Genomic DNA, 19,660 nt, shown 5'->3' on the forward strand with positions numbered 1-19,660 from the left:
AATATGAACTTGCACTTAGCAGTCCGAGGCTTTGGACCAGGGGCACAATGCAGACGTGTGCACAGAGGTCACATTCTTTTTTATATGCAACCAATGCATTACACACAGTTAAGTCTGCACCTATTATTGAATGATAATTTACTGCAGTAACAGTAAAGCTTGTTTTAAAAAATGCATTCAATTGTAACCACACTGTATTTAAGATTTACATAACATTCCAAACCAAAAGACTATTTGACTTTTGCCCCCAAGCAGTTAATGATTTAATCAGATGACAGTGAAGTAATGAACAATGGGGCCGAGGCGGCCTTCCTCAGACGGCAGTGGCAGGTCTGACGACATTATGGACGGCTTGTGAGAATGACACCAGAACGGGGTGACGAAGGAATGGCACTGAACGACTCAAGAAAATGTCTCAGCTGTGGAACCTGGATGTACAGACTAAAAGATGGTTTGACATGGTGAGCATATCTCTGTTTAATAGTCGTGTAACTGACTGGTTGGTGCATAATTAATCTGTTTAGCTGAAGACCATTTTGTCTCAAGTTCGTGTGTTTTGTTCAAGGGACCTGTTTAAAGCCCTGGCTCTGGGTCAGTGCATGTCGGCGATGATCTGTGGCACTGCGGTCACATCGCAGTACCTCGCCACCGACTTGCACATGGACACGCCGATGCTGCAGAGCTTCATCAGCTACTCGCTGCTGTGCCTCACCTACACCGCCGCGTTAATCTTCCGCAGAGGTGAGGGAGTCAGCTGCCTGTTCACACAGAGGGTCAGAACGAGTGGATAACCACCGGGATGCTTCTCTTTTAATGTAGGTGATGGCAATATTTTGCAGATTTTAAAGACTAAGTGGTGGAAGTATTTTCTGCTTGGTCTAACGGACGTTGAGGCCAATTATGCAGTTGTGAAAGCATACCAGTACACAACCCTAACAAGCATACAGGTATTGTAATAAATCATTAATACCATTTGACATAGAAATAAATTACATTAATGCTGATGATTAAAAAAAAAAGTAAAGACATGTATTCACTCTTATGTAGGAGCAATGTTTTTTGCTTTATGTACATCACATCAAATGATGGTAATAAATCAAAGTGTACAGTAAAATGTATCAGAGCAGAATCAAAGGTGGTAGTAGCCTAGTGGGTAACACACTCGGCTATGAACCAGAAGATCCAGGTTAAAATCCCACTACCATTGTGTCCCTGAGCAAGACACTTAACCCTGAGTGTCTCCAGGGGGGGACTGTCCCTGTAACTACTGATTGCTAGGGTGTTTGATAAATGCTGTAAATGTAAATGTAAAGGGCATTGTTTCAAACTTATTTTAATAGACATTCCCTCTAGGCCTCATAGTAGCAGAAGTCAAATTTCTGGCAATGACACTATCTGCATATTTTCTTCTGAAATACTACCCCATATACGAAGCAGTAAAAATCCACCAGTCTTGCACATCAAACGCTCGAGAAGATGCGATTGTGAACAGGCATGAATACCGTTTCTCCTGTGCAGCTGCTGGACTGCTTCGTGATACCGGCTCTGATGGTTCTGTCCTGGTTCATCCTGAAGACCCGCTACAGACCCACGCACTACGTTGCTGTGTGTGTGTGTTTGGCGGGCGTTGGAGCCATGGTTGGGGCGGACCTGCTCTCCGGCAGGAACCAGGGAAACAGTGAGGAGGAATAATACAACATTTATGCTCAATTATGAGACATTGTTAAAAAAAAAAAAAAAGACAGTAATTTAATTACTGCTTATTTTTCATAGTTAACTGAATTCTGGCTTTTTTGGTAAAAAAAAAAAAAAAAAGAAATAATGTTAAGACTATTTCCTGTTGCCCAACTCTGGCCAATAAAGCTGCAGACATTCTTCTGGGAGACGCCCTGGTTCTGGTCAGTGCCACGTTATACGCCATCTCCAACGTGTGCCAGGAGTACACGGTGAAGAACCTGAGTCGGGGGGAGTTCCTGGGCATGCTGGGCCTCTTCGGGACCCTCATCAGCGGAGTTCAGCTGTGAGATACGGTCCCAGAACCGCGCTTGACTTTGCACAGCGACCGTTGATCCCGACGGGCTTTTAAAGTCTCCTCTCGTTTCGCCCTGCAGAGGTGTTCTGGAGCACGCCGTCGTGGCTAATGTTCAGTGGGGCTGGAAACCTGGTGAGCCTTCTTTCTTTTACCCTGCACACGTACACATGAAGTCACGTTTCCCACCTCTACCTTCTGCAGGGGCTGATGCAAATAATTTTGAAATTTTTTTTTTTTTTACATTTAACACCATTGTAGTTTAACATTTAAAAAATTATACTTTTAAATAAATGATAACAGTACAAAGTTAAAGCAAATACAGGTCTTTGATTAGAAGACCTTAAAACATATATAAGATTTAATAATATTTATAATAATCACATAATTGTCGTAATAATTCAGTTTAACAACAGTAAATTAAACTGCACATTAGGATCCTGTCACAACAACCTGTACACTGAACGCACATATAAATGTATGGTGAATTATGAATATGTAGGTGAATGTATACATGAAATGTATGTATGGGGAATTATGAACATATAAAGTTAGTGAAAAAATTATTTAAACCCCTGCTTTTCGTAAGTTTGCCCACTAACAAAGAAAGGATCAGTCTCTAGGTTTATCTGAACAGTGAGACAATATCAATAAATAATGCATTTTAAAAAATCTATTTGCATTATTATGAATTAATTAAGTATTTGATCTGCTATCAGTCAATTGTTTGGTAAAGGGAAAAATGCTAATTAATTATGTTCAGATGTTTAAATAAACCTACCATTGAAATTATAGCCGGATCATTTCTTTGTTAGTGGACATTTTTTTCCCCGTTATGAACGTAATTGTCCGTCAGCACTGCTCCTGGCTGGGTTTGGTCTCTGCATGTACGGAATGTACAGCTGCATGCCCGTGGTGGTTAAGATGACCAGCGCCACCGCCGCCAACCTGTCGCTGCTCACCGCCGACCTTTTCAGCCTCTTCTTCGGACTCTTCCTCTTCCAGTACTCGGTGAGTGAGAGGATCAGAGGATGCGACACGTGCCTAATTTCTCGAGGCCTGTCATGTTGTTTAAAAAAAGAGGCTATATGAACTTTCTCAGTCATGGCAGGATGACATGTTCTGGTTGTGTGTCACCTTATCTTATCTTAAGGTGTAATCCTTGTACCATCTAGCTGGTCAAGGTGTCCCACACCCCATGTAAACAACCAGACTGATAAATGCTGTAACTGATCCTAACTGCTTTTCAATTTGAACTCCAGTTCTCAGGACTGTATATTGTGTCCTTGGTCACCATCCTCGTGGGGTTTGTCACATTTAACGCCGTCCCCACGCTGACGCTGCCACCCCCTCCGTCGTCAGATGCCACCAGGTTTGATGAGGGAGCATTTCGACCTTCCTCGAAGCTCCAGGAGGATGGGAGAGCAGAAAACCCATGCTCGCCACAAGGGGGCGACACAGAACAGTCAACACACTGGAACCATGAGCGCTTCTGAAGTTCAGCAGAATAAACAGGTCAAAATGTTTTAGACTAGTCACTATCACGACAGTAAAAAAATAAAAATTCTATATTTTGTTTGGTGTACCACAAAATGACTAACTGGATTCTGGACTTGCTGAAGTAAAGCAATACAAAGCTTATTTGTTAGTTATTTGTATTTTAAGAGCAGGAACTAACCACCTTCTTGATGCGGTGTAGTTATTTCTGACACCCAGAAGATGAACCTCTGTTCCTTCTGCAACCTCCTTGTACACACAAACATGCAGATAAATCTGAGAAATAAAAATCACAAGCCTTTGAGTTTGGGGACCATCATCGTCCTGCGAAAGCACAAACATACAGTTTGCTGTACACACCTGCAGAATGCCACACTTTGCACAGCGATATGAGATCAGAGAACAGACGACCACGGTGCATTCAAATGTAATAAGATTTATTAAGTATCTTCCGCATTTGTTCGGTTTTCTGTTATAATTTTAAACATAATGGACAGTTAAATCTAATGCAGCCCCAAAATTTACAGGCTATTTACAACTTAAACTTTCTCCATAGGGAAAAAAAAACACATTATGTATGTTTAATACCAATGTGGAAAGAGGTCTGAATAGTTGTCCCATTGTATACAGTACTGTACATGGTCCAAGGTGGGGGGGGCAGAAATAAAATAAAACGTTAAAAATATGAACTCAATCGCCTTAAGAAGTCTTCTACACTCGAGACCAGGAGAGTGAAGCAATGAAATAAAATACATGGACTATGTCTATAAAAAAAATGAAGATAAATACACAGACACACACACACACACACACACACACACACAGAGGACAGTTTTAAATGAACTCTGGGTACAGTTTTAAACCGGTCACAGTGCTAGACGTGTAAGTCAAATCTCTTCCACCTGAATGACGAGCGTCACCAGTTGGGTCTCGAGTCAGGCTCGTTCATCACATTGCGGCATTCGAACCGCCAGCTAACACAGACTGCAGTGGCCACACACACACACACACACTCTGTCTCACACACAGAGTTCCACATGTGAATCCTTCCCCCCCTTTGCAAGCTCAGCAATGCCCTTGAGGACACCTCAGCCAGACCTGCTGCTCCAAAACAAAGCACTGCAATATGCTAAACCTCAACAGGAGACACACACACACACTCACGGGGCTTCTTACACAGTGGCCGAACCACAACTTCCCTCCGCGATCATTTCTGAACGCGCCACCAGCTGCCTGTCTTGGGCGTAGAAGCGGGAGAATTCATGCGTAGGTACAGTGGCGGTTAGACGCTCTACATACATTCAGAGCCCCCGGAGCTGGAGCCTCGTGGGTTTTTTTTTTTTTTTTTTTATACCTGGACGACGTCTCTGCCCCGAGAAGTGCACTGGGTTGGTTGCAGTAACAAAGTCAGACGGTGGGAGGCGTCTGTGCAGCATGTACAGGTTCGACAGCGGCGCAGGAAGACCGGCCGGCACGGGGCAGCGCTTCCTCCCTCCCGCCTCTACGATCAGTGCTGGGAAGGGACGGGATTAGGCCTCGGCGCAGAGAACCTGGACACCCTAAACCCCATGCCATCAAATCTTCAGGCCCGAGGCAAGCTCAGATACGGACACCACAACCAATTTAGGTCAACAATCATTAAAGCTGGGACAGAATTTGATGCCTCTTGTTGTTGCTGACACAGAGGAAGGGGGGGTGAAAAATCGGATCTGTACAACAGGTTCTGGTGGCCACGTGGTACTGGGAACCAGAGGCGTGTGCTATGGTTACACATTTCACCGGGACGAGGTCAGACACACCCACACACACACACACACACACACACACACACACACAGAGAGAGAAGCACAAAATTACTCTGAATCTTATACTCAACTTAATTCACACAGATAGAGGTTCTTTTTTTGTCTTTTATTATATAGATTTATATATAGCTATAGATCTTTTTTTTTTTTTTAAAGTCTTTATATTGTTAAAACCTTTGTCCTTATTTGGAATGTACGGAGTTTTGGTTCTGACGTTGTTCTAATGCAGTCTGTGATCCGGATCGAGGGTTTAGCACCCGTACACCAGGCACGTGGCTCTCGGTCAAGTTCGTCCCTCCAGCCCCTAGGCCAGCTTGAGCGTGCTGACTGGGAAGGAAGGCATGGTCACCATGGTTACGGGGTTCAGGACCGTTTGGCTCACCAGCTGCGGGTGATGGGCCACCACCTGAGCGCCCATGGCGGCCTGTTTAGCCACCACAGTGGCGGTGGCGGCAGCCTGTGGGCCAGGCGAGGTGCCGTTGACCTGCGCGTGGGACAGGGTGTGGGCGATATGGCTGACCACCGTTGGCTGGGCGACGGCCATAGGCTGCGGGTACAAGGCTGGCAGGTGCTGGCCCAGATGTGCCACTGGGTGGACAGTGATGTGACTGATGGTCTGGGGCGCCGCCACCGCCGACGGCGCCAGCTGCACCGGGCTGGTGGTGGACGGGGCGATGTGGGCGATGTGGTGCTTGGCGCCAGGCTGGATGACGTGGTTGACGGCCTGGATGACGGAGGCGTGCGTGGCCGGCGCGGCATGTGCGATGACGGTAGGCTGAATGCTGGGGGCGGCCACCATGCGGGTTGGGGCAGGAAGCAGGGTCTGAGGTGCCACTACTGGCTGGGCGAGGTGGGCCTGCACCATCGGTGGCTGGGTGGCAGCGGGACTCGGGCTGATGGAGGCCAGGACCGGGGCAGAGACCAGCGGATGGGTGGGCTTGTGCTGGTTGAGGTGGGCGGGGTTAGGCACAGACATCTTCACATCTGGCTGCGGTGCAGGAGGCACTTTCGGTACATGACCAGGCACCAGCGTCAGGTTCTCGTCCTCGACGTCCTCATCGATGACGTCCTCACCCTCTGCCGTCCCACAACAGAATCAAAATCAACAACCACTTCACACGTCTACAGCAGGAACTTCACGACACGGTGAACCAGGTGGCATCGGTGTGATGGAAGGCTCTTACCCGAAGCGGTGGAGGTGGACGCCTGGTCGTCCTCCGGCTGGACGGTCTGCCGGAGCACCCGGTCCACCTCCATGACGTCCATCCACTGGCCCAGTTCGTTCTTCAGCTCGGCGAGCCGCTGCTGCGTGGCGATCTTCTCTCGCGCCAGGCGCTCCATTTCATGCTCAAACTCCTTCTCCTTTCTCTTCAGTGTCTAGGGAGGAGTGGGGACAACGTGACTTAAAGTGAAACACGTGCACAACAAACTCCTCCTGCTGGCACCGGCGGGGCCAGATACCACCACTCATTTAAATTCCAGCCTCTGACAGCACAAACCAACCAGCCCGGCGTCATCGGAGGAGAGTGCGAGGCTGGCGGGACCACAAAGGCTACGGCGGGCCGGCAGAGACCCTCCAACAAGCCCGCGACAAACCGAAAAACACAAAGCGGCCACGTTTAAAGATGTGGAATCGGGGTTTACAGTAACAGGCAGAGGACAAAGCAGAGTGAAACTCAAAAAAAAGATTGCGTGTGTGGTCTACGGGTCATATCCTCCTTGCCTCGGGGTAAATATCATGCTGTGGCAGCAGTACGCTGCGTATTCGGCGACCAGGAACAATCAGGAGAGCAGAACAAGGAAGCGCTCCGCCTCCTCGGTCAGATGCTACTTCTTTTAACCACGTGAGAGGTAAAAAATGTTTCTGGAGTCTAGATTTACCTTGCACTCTGATTGGCTGAAAGGTAGTGGTAGTAGCCTAGTGGGTAACACACTCTCGCCTATGAACCAGAAGACCCAGGTTCAAACCCCACTTCCTACCATTGTGTCCCTGAGCAAGACACTTAACCCTAAGTTGCTCCAGGGGGGGACTGTCCCTGCAACTACTGATTGTAAGTCGCTCTGGATAAGGGCGTCTGGTAAATGCTGTAAATGTAAAAGCATATTAAAAATAATAACCAAAAACACATTTAAATGAATCACCTGCAAAAAAAAAAAGAATGAAAACGTCTTGGTAAACCATTAGAGGAAGCCCAAGAACCACCTGTTTAAGCACCAACAGCGTAGACAGTATATAGGGTGGTCAGTAGCCTAGTGGGTAACACACTAGGACCCAGGTTCAAATCCCACTTACTACCATTGTGTCCCAGAGCAAGACACTTAACCCTGAGTGTCTCCAGGGGGGGACTGTCCCTGTAACTACTGATTGTAAGTCGCTCTGGCGTCTGATAAGGGCGTCTGATAAATGCTGTAAATGTAAATGAAAGAAATCCTATTAAAACTGACCACATGCCTTTAAGAGCGGCAATATTGCATAATTTTACTAAGCAATGTTGGGGTTTATGCAAGTTCTTTAAAACTGCTGGAGGAATTAAATTCTACTTCTGATGAGGCTGAGAGGCATTTAAAATATACACCAGCACCAGTCAGCATGCTGATCACATCTGTTGAAACAGTCAGCATCTGCAGTTGGTTCACAAATGGTGGAAAATATGTAGTTTGAGATACGCTGCAACACTAGTTTGACGTCATCGCTGTCAAAGCTGCTCTTTCAGCCAAAATAAGAAGGAAATAAGAAGAACTAGTGATGAAATGTTGTTTCTGAGCCACATATCACAGTGGCAAGAGGCCACAAGAGGGAGAAACTGAAAGCAGCGTTCAAGGACCACAGCCGACACAACAGGTGACATTCCCTACTGTCACGACTGGACTGTGCCAGAACACAAAAACACACACACACACACACACACACACACACACACACACACACACACACCTCATTCTTCACAACTAAGCTCTTCCATGCCCTGATGGAGCTGGAACGTTTGGCTCGCGTTGGCATGAGAAGACACCCAGTCTACAGCGGCACACAAGGAACCTGGTTTCCCGCCATCTTCCTCTCAGTCGGCGAATGTACAGACACGCATGGCGGGACAAAGTGACAAATGACGTCATGGTCGGCGTCACATGTTGGTTTAGTGACAGCAGAAGAGTAACGAGGTGGCCAATTGAAAGACAAGGTGTTCAGCCGCCGACCCAATCACCGGAATTAAGGGTCCCATCAATACCTGCCACATCCACAGAGGAAGTCGGAGTCAGAGCCTCGCCCCCGCTACCCCTCGGCTGACGGCTTCTTTGTTTCAACAAATGAGATGCTGGAGTGGCCTGCTGTTGTCAAGGCAACAGCTGAAAAGCCGCCGTCGTTTCCTTGGCAACCGAATTCACGGAGAGCACGTTGCGCGGGGGAAGAGCCGCTGCGGAGACTCAAAAGGCGAGGGGTGTCGGGTACTTTTTCCCGCAGATTCTCCACGCAGTCGAGACACGCCGGGATCGCCGCTTCGCTCCTTACACGTTCTCTAGGGACTCCGCCCCCACGTCTTTGAGCGTGTTGACGGCTGCCCTGAACATGCACCCCTGTGTGGCACCGGGCCCTCCTCATGAATGGACCACTGTCCCGTCGGAACGCTCGGCGTTTAAGCCGCCGCCCGTCCCGCAACACCAGGTGGAATCAGGCCTCGAACTGCCATTGCTTGGTTAGCATGCTATATTTTTGATGCGTCCGACACCTTCTCATTCATTCGGTTGTTTGAGACCAATTGGAGGGGGCATAGGAAGTGAAAGTGATTGTCATTTGAAACAACAAAACGTGTCCTCTGCATTGAACCCATCACCCTTAGTGAGCAGTGGGCAGCCATGGAAGGCTGTGTGGGGACGGGACCTTCATCAAGGGGGACCTCGGTGGCACCTTGGCGGTTCAAGATTTGAACCCTTCGGTTACGAGTCCACTTCCTTAGGCCCCATACGAACGGAGTAAACCTTGATCATCACACAACTCATCTGGTGGTGCTTCCTGACATGACACTGAATAATATCAATTAGCCTTTGCAACTGAAACTTTGGGTTAGTCTATTATTTATTGCTATTTATTATTTGGAAATTCTGATTTTTTATTGAGTGACTGAATAATTGTAGGACTGCATGATTAATTTCTTAAATCAAGTGGCACAAGTGGGAGGCATATTTACCTTTAAATTCAGATAACTTTAATAGGAAACAAATGACACGTTTTATTCATGAACTGAGGTGCATGGTTCATGTGTTACATCCCAAATACAAGAACAAAGGAAGGTCCATGAATTACATATCAGTGTAAGTGAAATTTCCCAGCACAGAATACACAGATTAACAAAACAATGCAGCAATCTGACAACACAACATTCCTTAAAGATTGGTAGTAGCCTAGTGGGTAACACACTCGACTATGAAGACCCAGGTTCAAATCCCACTTACTACCATTGTGTCCCTGAGCAAGACGCTTAACCCTAAGTTGCTCCAGGGGGGGACTGTCCCTGTAACTACTGACTGTAAGTCGCTCTGGATAAGGGCGTCTGATAAATGCTGTAAATCTAAATCTTAAGGGTTCCTTGACATTAATTTTTTTTACTTGGTCTTAGTGTTCCACTAATACTGTATCTGAATTCTTTTTTCCTAAATTCAGCCATGGTACAGAATTAATGGCATTCACCAACCACAATGTTTGCCGCAGACAGGAAGTAGTGTCTGTGTTTATCCAGAAAAAATTAAATGAACCCACTGGTCTCACATGACTAAACTTAAAAAAATATATACATTTGTGCTCATTTTTACGCCCAACCCCTGAGCAACTGCTATGCTTCACATGTATGGCCATGACGGTCTGTTTTAGGGCAGGGGTGGGAAATTCTCTGGGTGGACAAAGCATGAGAAACAGGAGGTAACCTTATGACGTCGCGAGGGGACAAATTCCAGATCAGACCGTCTGAACTGCCGCTCTCTTTACACCTTTCGCTATTCCTAGACACTGCGGCGACATACACAGCCTAGGGGAACTCGTGCTAATTTTACAAAGTGACATTTTCATCATAGACAGACTAGTCAGAGGTCAGATGTGCCATAAAGTACTCCCATTTTCCCCAAGACCCAAACATTGGAGTTTTCCACCCTTTGAACATGCAGTTTAATTTGAATTTTAATGAAGTAGGCTGACTTTTCAGGCGCTCAGTTTTAATTTAAATGCTGTTTTTTTTTGTTGTTGATCGAGACTGCTGGTTTTCTAGCAGATTAATTTTGCTGCACCCTAATCTATCGTTAAAAAAAATATTCACCATCAAATAAAGCTAAATAAATCAGTAAAGGAATAAGAAAAGGCGCAAGCCCCGAGTTCAGGACCGGGAACCGCTCTGTGGTTCCCCGGGAGACAGGAGGACGAACAGCCGGTCCCGTGCGGCTTCCGATCATCTATTTGTTGGCTGCTCCCGCCGAGCACGATTCCACCCCCTCCGATCCCTCCTCCCAGGGACTGCGCCTGACTCTTTAGCCCCACCCCTGCGCGTATGTGCGTGCGTTTGTGTGTGTGTGTAAGTGGAGCAGCTGTGCACGCGAGAGCGCGCCCGTCCAGACAGTGGAACAGCCTGTCTGATTAGCCGCGGCGTGTGGAGAGTAAACACGGCGGCGAGGCGGCGTCGCATGCAACGCGAGTGGCGGGCACATGTCCCGCGCCGAGGCGGCGGGGAGGGGCTGCTCCGGCAGGCAGCCGACTCGCTCCGGCCACGTTTACGCCACGCTCCCGCTTATCTCGCCAAGGGAGACCCGCACGCCACGCTGCCGAGGCCTCGCCGGACGCATGCTATGCTGGGCACAGATCATCCATCTGACCTTTCACCCCGCAAATAAAATAATCTATTACGTCAGTTCTCGGGAGGACAAGGTTCTAAGGAATAATTGTGTCCCTTTTTTTTTTTTTTTTAATGAGACCTTCACTGTTTTGACACCATAATAAAAAAAACAGGCCATTATGAGCAGCCATTCCCTCTCGGATGGAGGAGAAATGATTGTCTGGGTCAGGAGAAAATTGGCCATTTTCAACCCAAACACAATCACGGGCCTTTACAGAGCACTCAGCCCCAGACCCATGACGGAAGGAGCGATGAGGGTGGAGCCGCGGCGAATTACGGTGGGCAGCAACGGGGTCTGCTCGGGCCTTTGTGCTCTGCGCATTATCGCAGGCCCAGATCTTCTACCTGGTCGACAGCCGCCATCGCGCGACGCCCTTCCCCTCCCAGACTACATCGAGAGAAGCGGGAGGGTTTGGGAGAGAAATTCAGCGCAGACAAGAGGCATCTGATCTGCAAAAACGGGTCGCCAATAAAGTCAAATGTTGATAAAAGGAAGTGTGACACGAGTGACACGACTGGAGTCGAGTTGACCGAGTGACCCACTTCACCCCAGAGATGACGAACACCGCGTGAGCGCGCGGCAGCAACGCCATAAAGCCACACATGAGAGCCACAAGCGTTTCTTTTGTTGACAGAAGGCCATTATATATAAAACACAGTCAATTCCATTTGACTTCAGCCGTGGAAATGTCACTGAGCGTACGCAAAAAGAAAAGTAAAAAAACATCTGAGACTGTCAGTACAACGATGTTAAAAAGGCACTTGTATGGTGCTCGCCAAGTTTTATTGTATTTATTGAAAATGTATTTATTTCATATGTTTGGCTAAAATAATTGACTTTTTTGGTGATTTAATTGCGTGGATCAGACGTCAGAAGCAACATAAAATGAAAAAACGTGCCCCTCAGACCGCAATCACGTTGTTCTGAAAGTACCGCAGGCTACACCCCTTAATTAAACGTTCCTTTTTCAGCGCTCCATATTGTTGCCCGATTGTGTGCCAAGAATTTCCTCTCGGCACAGTGTGACACTAGACAGCAGTGCAGCAGTGAGAAATGTGAGCCCAGCCCAGATTCTCCACTCAGTGAGAAGCAGTTCAGTGGGACAGAGTGTGTGTGTGTGTGTGTGCGAGAGCGAGCGAGAGAGAGAGAGAGAGAGAGACGGAGCCCGGCTCGAGCGGGGACTTGCACGGGGGGGTGACGTCACGCGGCTCAGGCTAGCCATGTGCTCCCGGCTCATGCGGCAGAGTGCGTCTCCGGCGAGGGCGGGGGGGGAGCGAGAGGGGGCGGAGCCTGAGAGCTTTACTGGAGAGCCACGCCGACCGCGTTTTAAACAGGTGGAACTAAGGCATATCTACCCATCTTCGAACGCATGAAACTACCCCAAAACACACTGTTTTTCAGAATATGTAATATTAATTAAATGTTATAATGACCGGTAAACTGAAATATTTCCCATTTTACGTTGATGATTGTTGCAGAAATACAGTATTGCAAATCATTAGACTACTATTACGATCCATCAATACGGAAGTGTCCAGAATGTAATTACAGATATATTTGTGTGAACGGTGATACCCTGAGCGCCAGACTCTCCCCGGACACGTCAGTAATCCACCGGAGAGGGGAATGTGTGGCGTGCCGACCATCACAGATGGCCCCGGGCAGTAAGAGTGGAGACGGGCAAGAAGATGAATCAAACGAAAAGTAATCCTCGGGACCAATCCTCTTATTCAAAACTCCCGTCAGCCTTTCCGAGAGTCCGGGCAAGGGAGGAGAAGGAGAAGGAGAGAGGGAGCGTGGAGGGGCGGAGCGTGCAGACGCCGCCAGCGTGCCTCCGCTGCCCATGGCGGCTCCGTGGGGACAGCCTGTTCCCTCCCTCCCTCCCGCACCGGCGACAACAAAAGCACAATTAGCGGCACCGGCATGACCCAAGAGGCAATGCGCTAATCTGATCTGTTACCACGGCGATACACGCGCTCCACTCCGCTTTATTACGTCTCCTGATCGGTTTCACCGAGACCCCCCCCCCCACTTCATATTCCCGGCACAGACCTCTGTTTGCATTAAACACATTTATGGCATTTATCAGACGCCCTTGTCCAGAGCGCCTTAAAATTAGGTACGGGGACAGTCCCCATGGAGACACTCAGGGTTAAGTGTCTTGCTCAGGGACTCAATGGCAGTAAGTGGGGTTTAGGTGAGCGTGTTACCCACAAGGCTACTTCCACCTAACTATTCCTTCTACATTCTCCATATTCATATTAAAACCTCAGACTCAATCGTTCAACAGACTCTCGAGCTCGGAAGGAACCGGCAGCTTGTTCGTTCCACCGTGTGCTTTAAATACACGATAAGCCACGGTGAGCTGCTGGACAGAGAGGGCGGGAGAGCGGGGAGCACGGCGTGCGAAGAACCCGGCCGTACAAGCGACCCGCTGCATCAAATGAGCTCTCTGGAAGCGCCACTTCCTGTTCGTTCCCCCACAACTCCAACAAGAGCTTCAGCCGCAGCGGCAGACGAGGAGGTCGGCACACCTCCAACCACCGGCCTCACTGTACTTCCTCTGTACCGCGCAACCCCAAACCGCGTGGTCTTCACCCTCTCGAACATCAGATAAAGACACAAGAGAAATGAGGTCGCCACGTCCTGTCCACAAATGATCTTGTTCTTTTCTCCAAGATGCTTTCAAGTGCCCCGAAGCTAACCAAACAGTTTTTTTATCAACTCGCCAAGTACCAATACACAGAAGCTATTCACACCTTCTTACCTGGATGTAGCGCAGGGCACTCCGCAACACACTCAGGTTGGAGGTCTTCTTCTCGTCCACGCTGGGAATGTTCTTCTTCAGTGTCTCAAAGCACTCCTTCAGGTGGGCCCGTCTGTAGGGGCGAAGAGGAGGAACAAGATCATGTCCATGCAACTCGACCAAAACGTTGGACAATGTCGGTGTGGTTCTGCCATGTAACGCTTGTAAAACGGCATGTCTCAATGCTACATTCAAGAGCTATGAGAAATGCCGTAATTTTGAGTTCTGAGCACATGAACAGGGGGGTAAAGAGTTTTAGAAGAGGGTAACTCTGAAACAAGGGCCCTGAAGGCCAAAAGAAATGAGCCAAACGATTTTTATTATGTGTTCTGCGTGCTGTGATTGGGTTCTCCCAACACTGCTTTTTTTTTCCAGGCCGGCCATAAAAAAAAAAAATTAAAATACTATTTCTGAATTTGCATAAATTTCCCAATTAAGCACATTACGTAATTTCTAAACCGAGAAGTCAGAACTTGGGACAAGTACTTCATCACTTGCGTCAGCAAACTAGCTTGCTAGTGCTTACTGCTAATGCTAGCATCGACAATCCAACAGAACGCGCTGCACTAATGTTTAATTTTATCCAGTTCGCCTCAGTTTAATTTGCTCCGGCAGTGAGTTCAACGCCGAACTTCACTTTTGCCAGACGCTTGGCCGGGCAGGTGAACGTGTGATATGGCAGCGCTGTTGAACACTGCTAATATTCCCGCCTGCCTCCAATCCTCCTTCGTACCGTGAAGCGTTACAGCTGTATTACACACCGCAAGCAAACCTGACCCAACATTCCAGCGGGTTGCTTAATTTCATGAGGCTGACCAGCACTGGATGGCACAGAAAATGATGAAAATGGTGGGGTGCTAGTAGCCTAGTGGGTAACACAATCGCCTGTAAGCCACCCCGCCTGACTACCATCGTGTCCCTGAGCAAGACACTTAACCCTGAGTGTCTCCAGGGGGGGACTGACCCTGTAACTACTGATTGTAAGTCGCTCTGGATAAGGGCATGTGGTAAATGCTGTAAATGTAAAAAATGTCTGTCTTTACAAACTGAATTTACCAAATTATGATTTCCTGGTTTTGTTGCATTAGTAAATTTACGAGATCAGGCTGCAGTGGGTTGGGGTGGCCTGTGATTCCGTCTTCTGGAACTGCAGAGAATTGAAACGCCATTTCACTCTAGGTTCCCGTATTGTTACAAGCACACTTCCTGGCCAGACCCTAAAAGTTTTAGCTGCATCGAACCAGCAGCTAAAAATGATCAGATTTTCAGAAAGATCTCGTGCACACGCAATTTCCGTTCAGACGTTGCTCAGAAAATCTGCTCAAATAGCTCATGTTATCGTAGACTGTGCATTATGGTGCAGATAGAGCACCTCTACCTAAAAACTGGGGTCTTTCTCCCATTCATTTCTGTAAGTCTGATGGCGATGTTGCGCATGCTTACTCCTCACGTCTTCCATTGTTAGCGCTGCATTATGGAATCTGTAGTTTGTGTGTTATCAGCGCTTCATATCGCCAGGCCATTGTAATAAATTTATATTAAATGACACCAATGCTTTAGATCTGGCATTGAATTGGCAGTGAGCAGAGACAACTGCTCATTAACAAGGCACGCATGTCTGCACAGAGAGATGAAACAGAGATCTTTACCTGGTCACGCAAGGGAAATAAAATTATCGTACATTATGAAACTTTTGGAAATACTGACCGTATATCGCAAAGAGGGTAAAATTATGGTACAAATACGATAATTATCGTACGTCTGGCCATGCTGCTTGCTGTGCTTTTGACACTGTCTTTATAAGCGAGCACTTTTCCCGCAGCATCACATCATCTGCAGCAACGTCTCTCCAGCAACATAACGTCATTACCCAATTGACAGGTTTCCTTCCGAAAGCAATAACCTGTAATTGTTCATCAGTTGAAAGGGGGATTATGTGCCCGCTCTATGATTCAATGTGTTCTATAAAAAATTTTAAAAAAAGCTTTACTGCACAAATCTGCTTTCACAGCGGAGGGGCCGTTTCACCCACCTGTTTTTTTCCAGCTTGTTGTGGACCTCTCTTGTCCCCGCCCTGCAAATACACAACAGAAACGCGTGACTTTTATTTGTTCCCCGGGAAAAAAAAAAAATGGCCTAAGCCGGCCAAACCTGCTCTGCCAACCAGGCTTCGGTAAGCGATCAGTGAGCTCACCCTCCTGGCCTTTTCTTCCCATCTCCATGCCGACCATCATCGGGGGAACTCCCCCTGGGGAAGGGAGAGGGCTGAATTGGTGGGGGCGTGGGCTGAGGCTGCAGGGGATGCTGGGACGTTGTGACTATGGTCCCAGAGTACGGCTGCACCAGGTGCAGGTGCTGCTGCTGATGCTTGATGCTGGCTGGGTGGGACAGGGAGGCGGGTTCGGCCTCTGGAGGTTGAGGGGAGATGAGGAGGTGCTGGGGCTTTGCTGGCTGATCTGAGGGGGAGTGCACCTCCTTCGGGGGGGAACCCAGACGAAGTGGAGCCGGAGGGGTGATTGCTGCTGCTGCAGGTAGGGAGGAATGGTTGGAAGGCACCACCGGGATTGGTATGACCGTGATGGGCACTGTGGGAGGGGGAGGCTGGGGCGGGGCAGGAGCAAGTCGGCGCTCGATGAACAGGTCCTCAACCCAAGCTGTATGATGGTCTAGGGCTGCTGCCTCTGCTCTTCTCTTCTCTGCCTCTCTTTCAAGATGTTCCTTCACCTCATTCTCCTCTGCAGATCGGAAGAAACAGAACAAATCCAGCATTCAGACTTATACCAGACTTACACTACTCGAGAATACTACTACTCGAGAGTATAAAAATGACTGTCATGGGGAAAAAGGTCGTTTCTTTTCATAATTTCATTATAACAATCTATTTATATACTGTAATATATATACACAGGTAAACTGAATTTTTTTCTGTTTTATGTTGATGATTGTGGCTGAAATCCAGCATTGCGAATTATTCGAACACTACTACAATCGATCAATACAGAAGTCTCCAAATTCTGAAAGGTACATTCATTTAGAATGTGGATATGGTTGCTATAAACACACACAAAAAAAACCTAAATTTCAATGCGTCCTCCACCTAATTAAAAGCACACAAAAGTGTACACACAATAAAAAAAAAAGCCTGAGCTTGCACGCTTCAGCATGTACACGGCACACAGGTGTTGAGCCTGGATGGAAATATGACACTGGTCACCCCCCCTCGCTTAGACTCCTCCACCCACAAGCGTAAACATTGCCCCCCCACCACCAAAAATCGGGGAAAAAAAGAAAAAAAAAGTACATGAATAATGAAGCGTCCATCATATTGAGACCAGCTGGAAGAATTGGTGCTGCTGGGAGTCCAAGTGGCACCCAATCTGGCAGAAGCTGGCACTCAAGACACCCTTCAAGTTGACTTTTCACCGCAATAATCATAGACGGGCTGGGGAAACCACAACCGTTTCCTTTATACCGCGTTGTGCTGTCAGTATTCGTTCCACTGAGCAACCGTGCCGAGTTCCCTAATTCCCACCCTAAGCTCCTTTTTTCACCACTTACGCAGATAACTTTTCAGAGAGAAAGAAGCTTTCCGAACGACAAAAGGCAACAAAAGTGCCAATTCTTATTAAATAAGTTATTAAATTGATGGTCTCTGCCTATTGTGATAAACAAGCACACAACAAAATGTGTCCTCTGCATTTAACCATCACCCTATGTGAGCAGTGGGCAGCCATGACAGGCGCCTGGGGAGCAGCGTGTGGGGACGGGACATCGGTGGAACCTTGACTATTTTGGATTTGAACCAAAAGTCTGTGTCCTTACCCAGTAGGCCAGCTTGGCTCGACTCAACTCAACCACACCTCTCACCTCCCAAACCGACCATCGCAACGCTCACCAATGTCGACTGCATTGTTACTGTTATAATGGTCCAAAGCCACTACAAAATTATGCCTAGTGCGTAAAACACTCACCTACGAACCAGAAGACACAGGTTCAAATCCCACTTATAACAAATGCCGTAAAAAAACATTTCTGCTTGCATTATAGTTTGCTTGCTTTCTTTTACTAGCCTTATTCTTCTTTTAGTCATTTTTATGACTATGCATTTCGCTGCATGTTGTAACTATGCACGTGACAAATAAATTCCTGAATCTGTTGACACCATCGTTCCTACCGAGAACTCTTTTAATGCTCCGTGTACAGAAAGTCTCGCTGATAAAAGTGCTGACTGTTTTAAAAAGAAAAAAAAAAAGGAATTTGCACCGAGGCTTGCGTGCGTATGAAAAGGACGCGGCTGCAGGGCGTGGCCTTTTTTTCACGTCGACGTCGGCTGCGTTAAAAACGGCGCGCTCCGCGCGGTTTACGTAACACGTTCTGGGGGGGGCGTCGTGCCCCAGATTCCGTCTGCGCCGACCCGCACCAATGAGCTTAGCGGGGGTGAGGAAAGAGGAAAAAAACGTCCCAGTGAGTAGGAGTGCCGGCGGTGCACATGGCGAAAGGGGAGGGGCCTCGGCCACGTGGTCATCGCCGGGGAGGCGGGGCCAAAGGGGACACGTCACCGACAGCCGAGCGAAGAAGAAGAAAAAAAAAAAAAGCACGTAGCCACAAAACGCGCGCCAGGACGGACTGCGGCGACAGGTCAATGTCGCGACGGTCGTCTGACTCGACGTATTAATGTACGACATTAAAAAAAGGAAAAAGAGTAATTTCGCGCCAGAGCGGGAAACGAACGTGACGCGAAACGAGTGCGTCACGGTATTATTGCAAAAAAAAAAAACGCCGCCGGCGCTGGTGCGTGGCCGCCGCCCTGCAGACGTGCCCTTTACGGTTCTGGTTTGAGTGCGTGTTGTTTGGGAAGTTTTTACTCCAACAACGGGGACCGGAGGCTGCCGTGCGGCGCAACCGTGACCCGACTGGCGTGGGTGGGAAAATAACTACAAAAGAAGCTCCTTTCATTAGATATGAAGACGTCCCGGCGCGAATCGCGTTCTCGTCGCAAAATGTCTTTAAATTAATCAAAAGCGACCTTTCTTTTTTATTGAGCATTAGATGGGTCCATGAGGATACAGCTCACAAATAACTTTTACATGTAATAACTGCTGCAGCGATCACTTTATGAGGCGGGCTGCGTTTTTTGTCGCGTATTCAGTGCAGTATTCAGCCCCTCGCGGCGCTTTCGTTTCAGCACCCCTGTCCCCTCCTTACCACGTGTTTCTGTTGTTGCTGGGCTTGCAATTCCAAGAACCTGGCTGCCTCTAACAGTGTCTCGATGCTCATGTCTTGTGCGTAAAAAAAAGTATAGTTCCCCAGAAAGAAAAATAAAAATATATATATGTATAAAAAAAAATAAGTCTTGAAATTTTTCGCGCAATGAAATAAAAATAAAAAGGGAGAGAGAGAGAGAGAGAGAGAGAGCCGCGATCGGATCCCCCCCCTCGTACGAACTCTTCCACTCACGTAGAGGAGTTGCAACAAGATGGCGAAGCGAGTGGCCAGAAAACACGTCGGGGCACGCGCTGGACCGCCCACTCCCCAGGCCCCGCCCACAACACCCGGCCCCGCCTACAACGCGCAGTCCGCACAGAGCCCGGAGACGGATTCCGCACCAAAAACGGACTGAAAGGATAAAGAGCGAGGAACGCGGGCGTC

The 19,660-nt window shown here is 48.0% G+C and overlaps 2 protein-coding genes across 2 annotated transcripts; one reads left to right on the forward strand and one right to left on the reverse strand.

The window, feature by feature from the left end:
* The first annotated feature begins 4 nt into the window (after positions 1 to 4).
* LOC114802558 (solute carrier family 35 member F2-like) lies at positions 5 to 4,179 on the forward strand. Its single transcript, XM_029001585.1, has 9 exons — positions 5 to 107; positions 256 to 461; positions 566 to 741; positions 820 to 947; positions 1,519 to 1,678; positions 1,864 to 2,020; positions 2,112 to 2,164; positions 2,886 to 3,040; positions 3,292 to 4,179. The coding sequence occupies exons 2-9, from the start codon at positions 361 to 363 to the stop codon at positions 3,523 to 3,525; spliced, it is 1,164 nt and encodes a 387-aa protein (XP_028857418.1). The 5' UTR covers positions 5 to 107; positions 256 to 360; the 3' UTR covers positions 3,526 to 4,179.
* A 655-nt stretch (positions 4,180 to 4,834) lies between these two features.
* LOC114802181 (max-binding protein MNT-like) lies at positions 4,835 to 19,381 on the reverse strand. Its single transcript, XM_029000885.1, has 7 exons — positions 19,217 to 19,381; positions 17,907 to 17,982; positions 16,206 to 16,746; positions 16,044 to 16,085; positions 13,973 to 14,084; positions 6,516 to 6,708; positions 4,835 to 6,408 (listed from the first exon to the last, which is right to left on the reverse strand). Exons 1-7 carry the CDS (start codon positions 19,286 to 19,288, stop codon positions 5,636 to 5,638), a joined length of 1,809 nt encoding a protein of 602 aa, XP_028856718.1. The 5' UTR covers positions 19,289 to 19,381; the 3' UTR covers positions 4,835 to 5,635.
* Positions 19,382 to 19,660: the final 279 nt, after the last annotated feature.

Source organism: Denticeps clupeoides, chromosome 13 (assembly GCF_900700375.1).
Source record: "Denticeps clupeoides chromosome 13, fDenClu1.1, whole genome shotgun sequence".
NCBI classification, from domain to species: Eukaryota; Metazoa; Chordata; class Actinopteri; order Clupeiformes; family Denticipitidae; genus Denticeps; species Denticeps clupeoides.

What these genes read in the sequence shown, in the direction of transcription:
- LOC114802558 (XM_029001585.1), top strand. Translation starts at nt 361, where the DNA reads ATGACACCAGAACGGGGTGACGAAGGAATGGCACTGAACGACTCAAGA. An exon ending in CTAAAAGATGGTTTGACATG is followed by an intron (nt 462 to 565) that starts GTGAGCATATCT and finishes GTTTTGTTCAAG; the next exon opens with GGACCTGTTTAAAGCCCTGG. An exon ending in TCAGTGGGGCTGGAAACCTG is followed by an intron (nt 2,165 to 2,885) that starts GTGAGCCTTCTT and finishes ATTGTCCGTCAG; the next exon opens with CACTGCTCCTGGCTGGGTTT.
- LOC114802181 (XM_029000885.1), bottom strand. Translation starts at nt 19,288, where the DNA reads ATGAGCATCGAGACACTGTTAGAGGCAGCCAGGTTCTTGGAATTGCAA. An exon ending in AACAAGCTGGAAAAAAACAG is followed by an intron (nt 14,085 to 16,043) that starts GTGGGTGAAACG and finishes TCGCCCCTACAG; the next exon opens with ACGGGCCCACCTGAAGGAGT. An exon ending in GTCCACCTCCACCGCTTCGG is followed by an intron (nt 6,409 to 6,515) that starts GTAAGAGCCTTC and finishes GTGGGACGGCAG; the next exon opens with AGGGTGAGGACGTCATCGAT.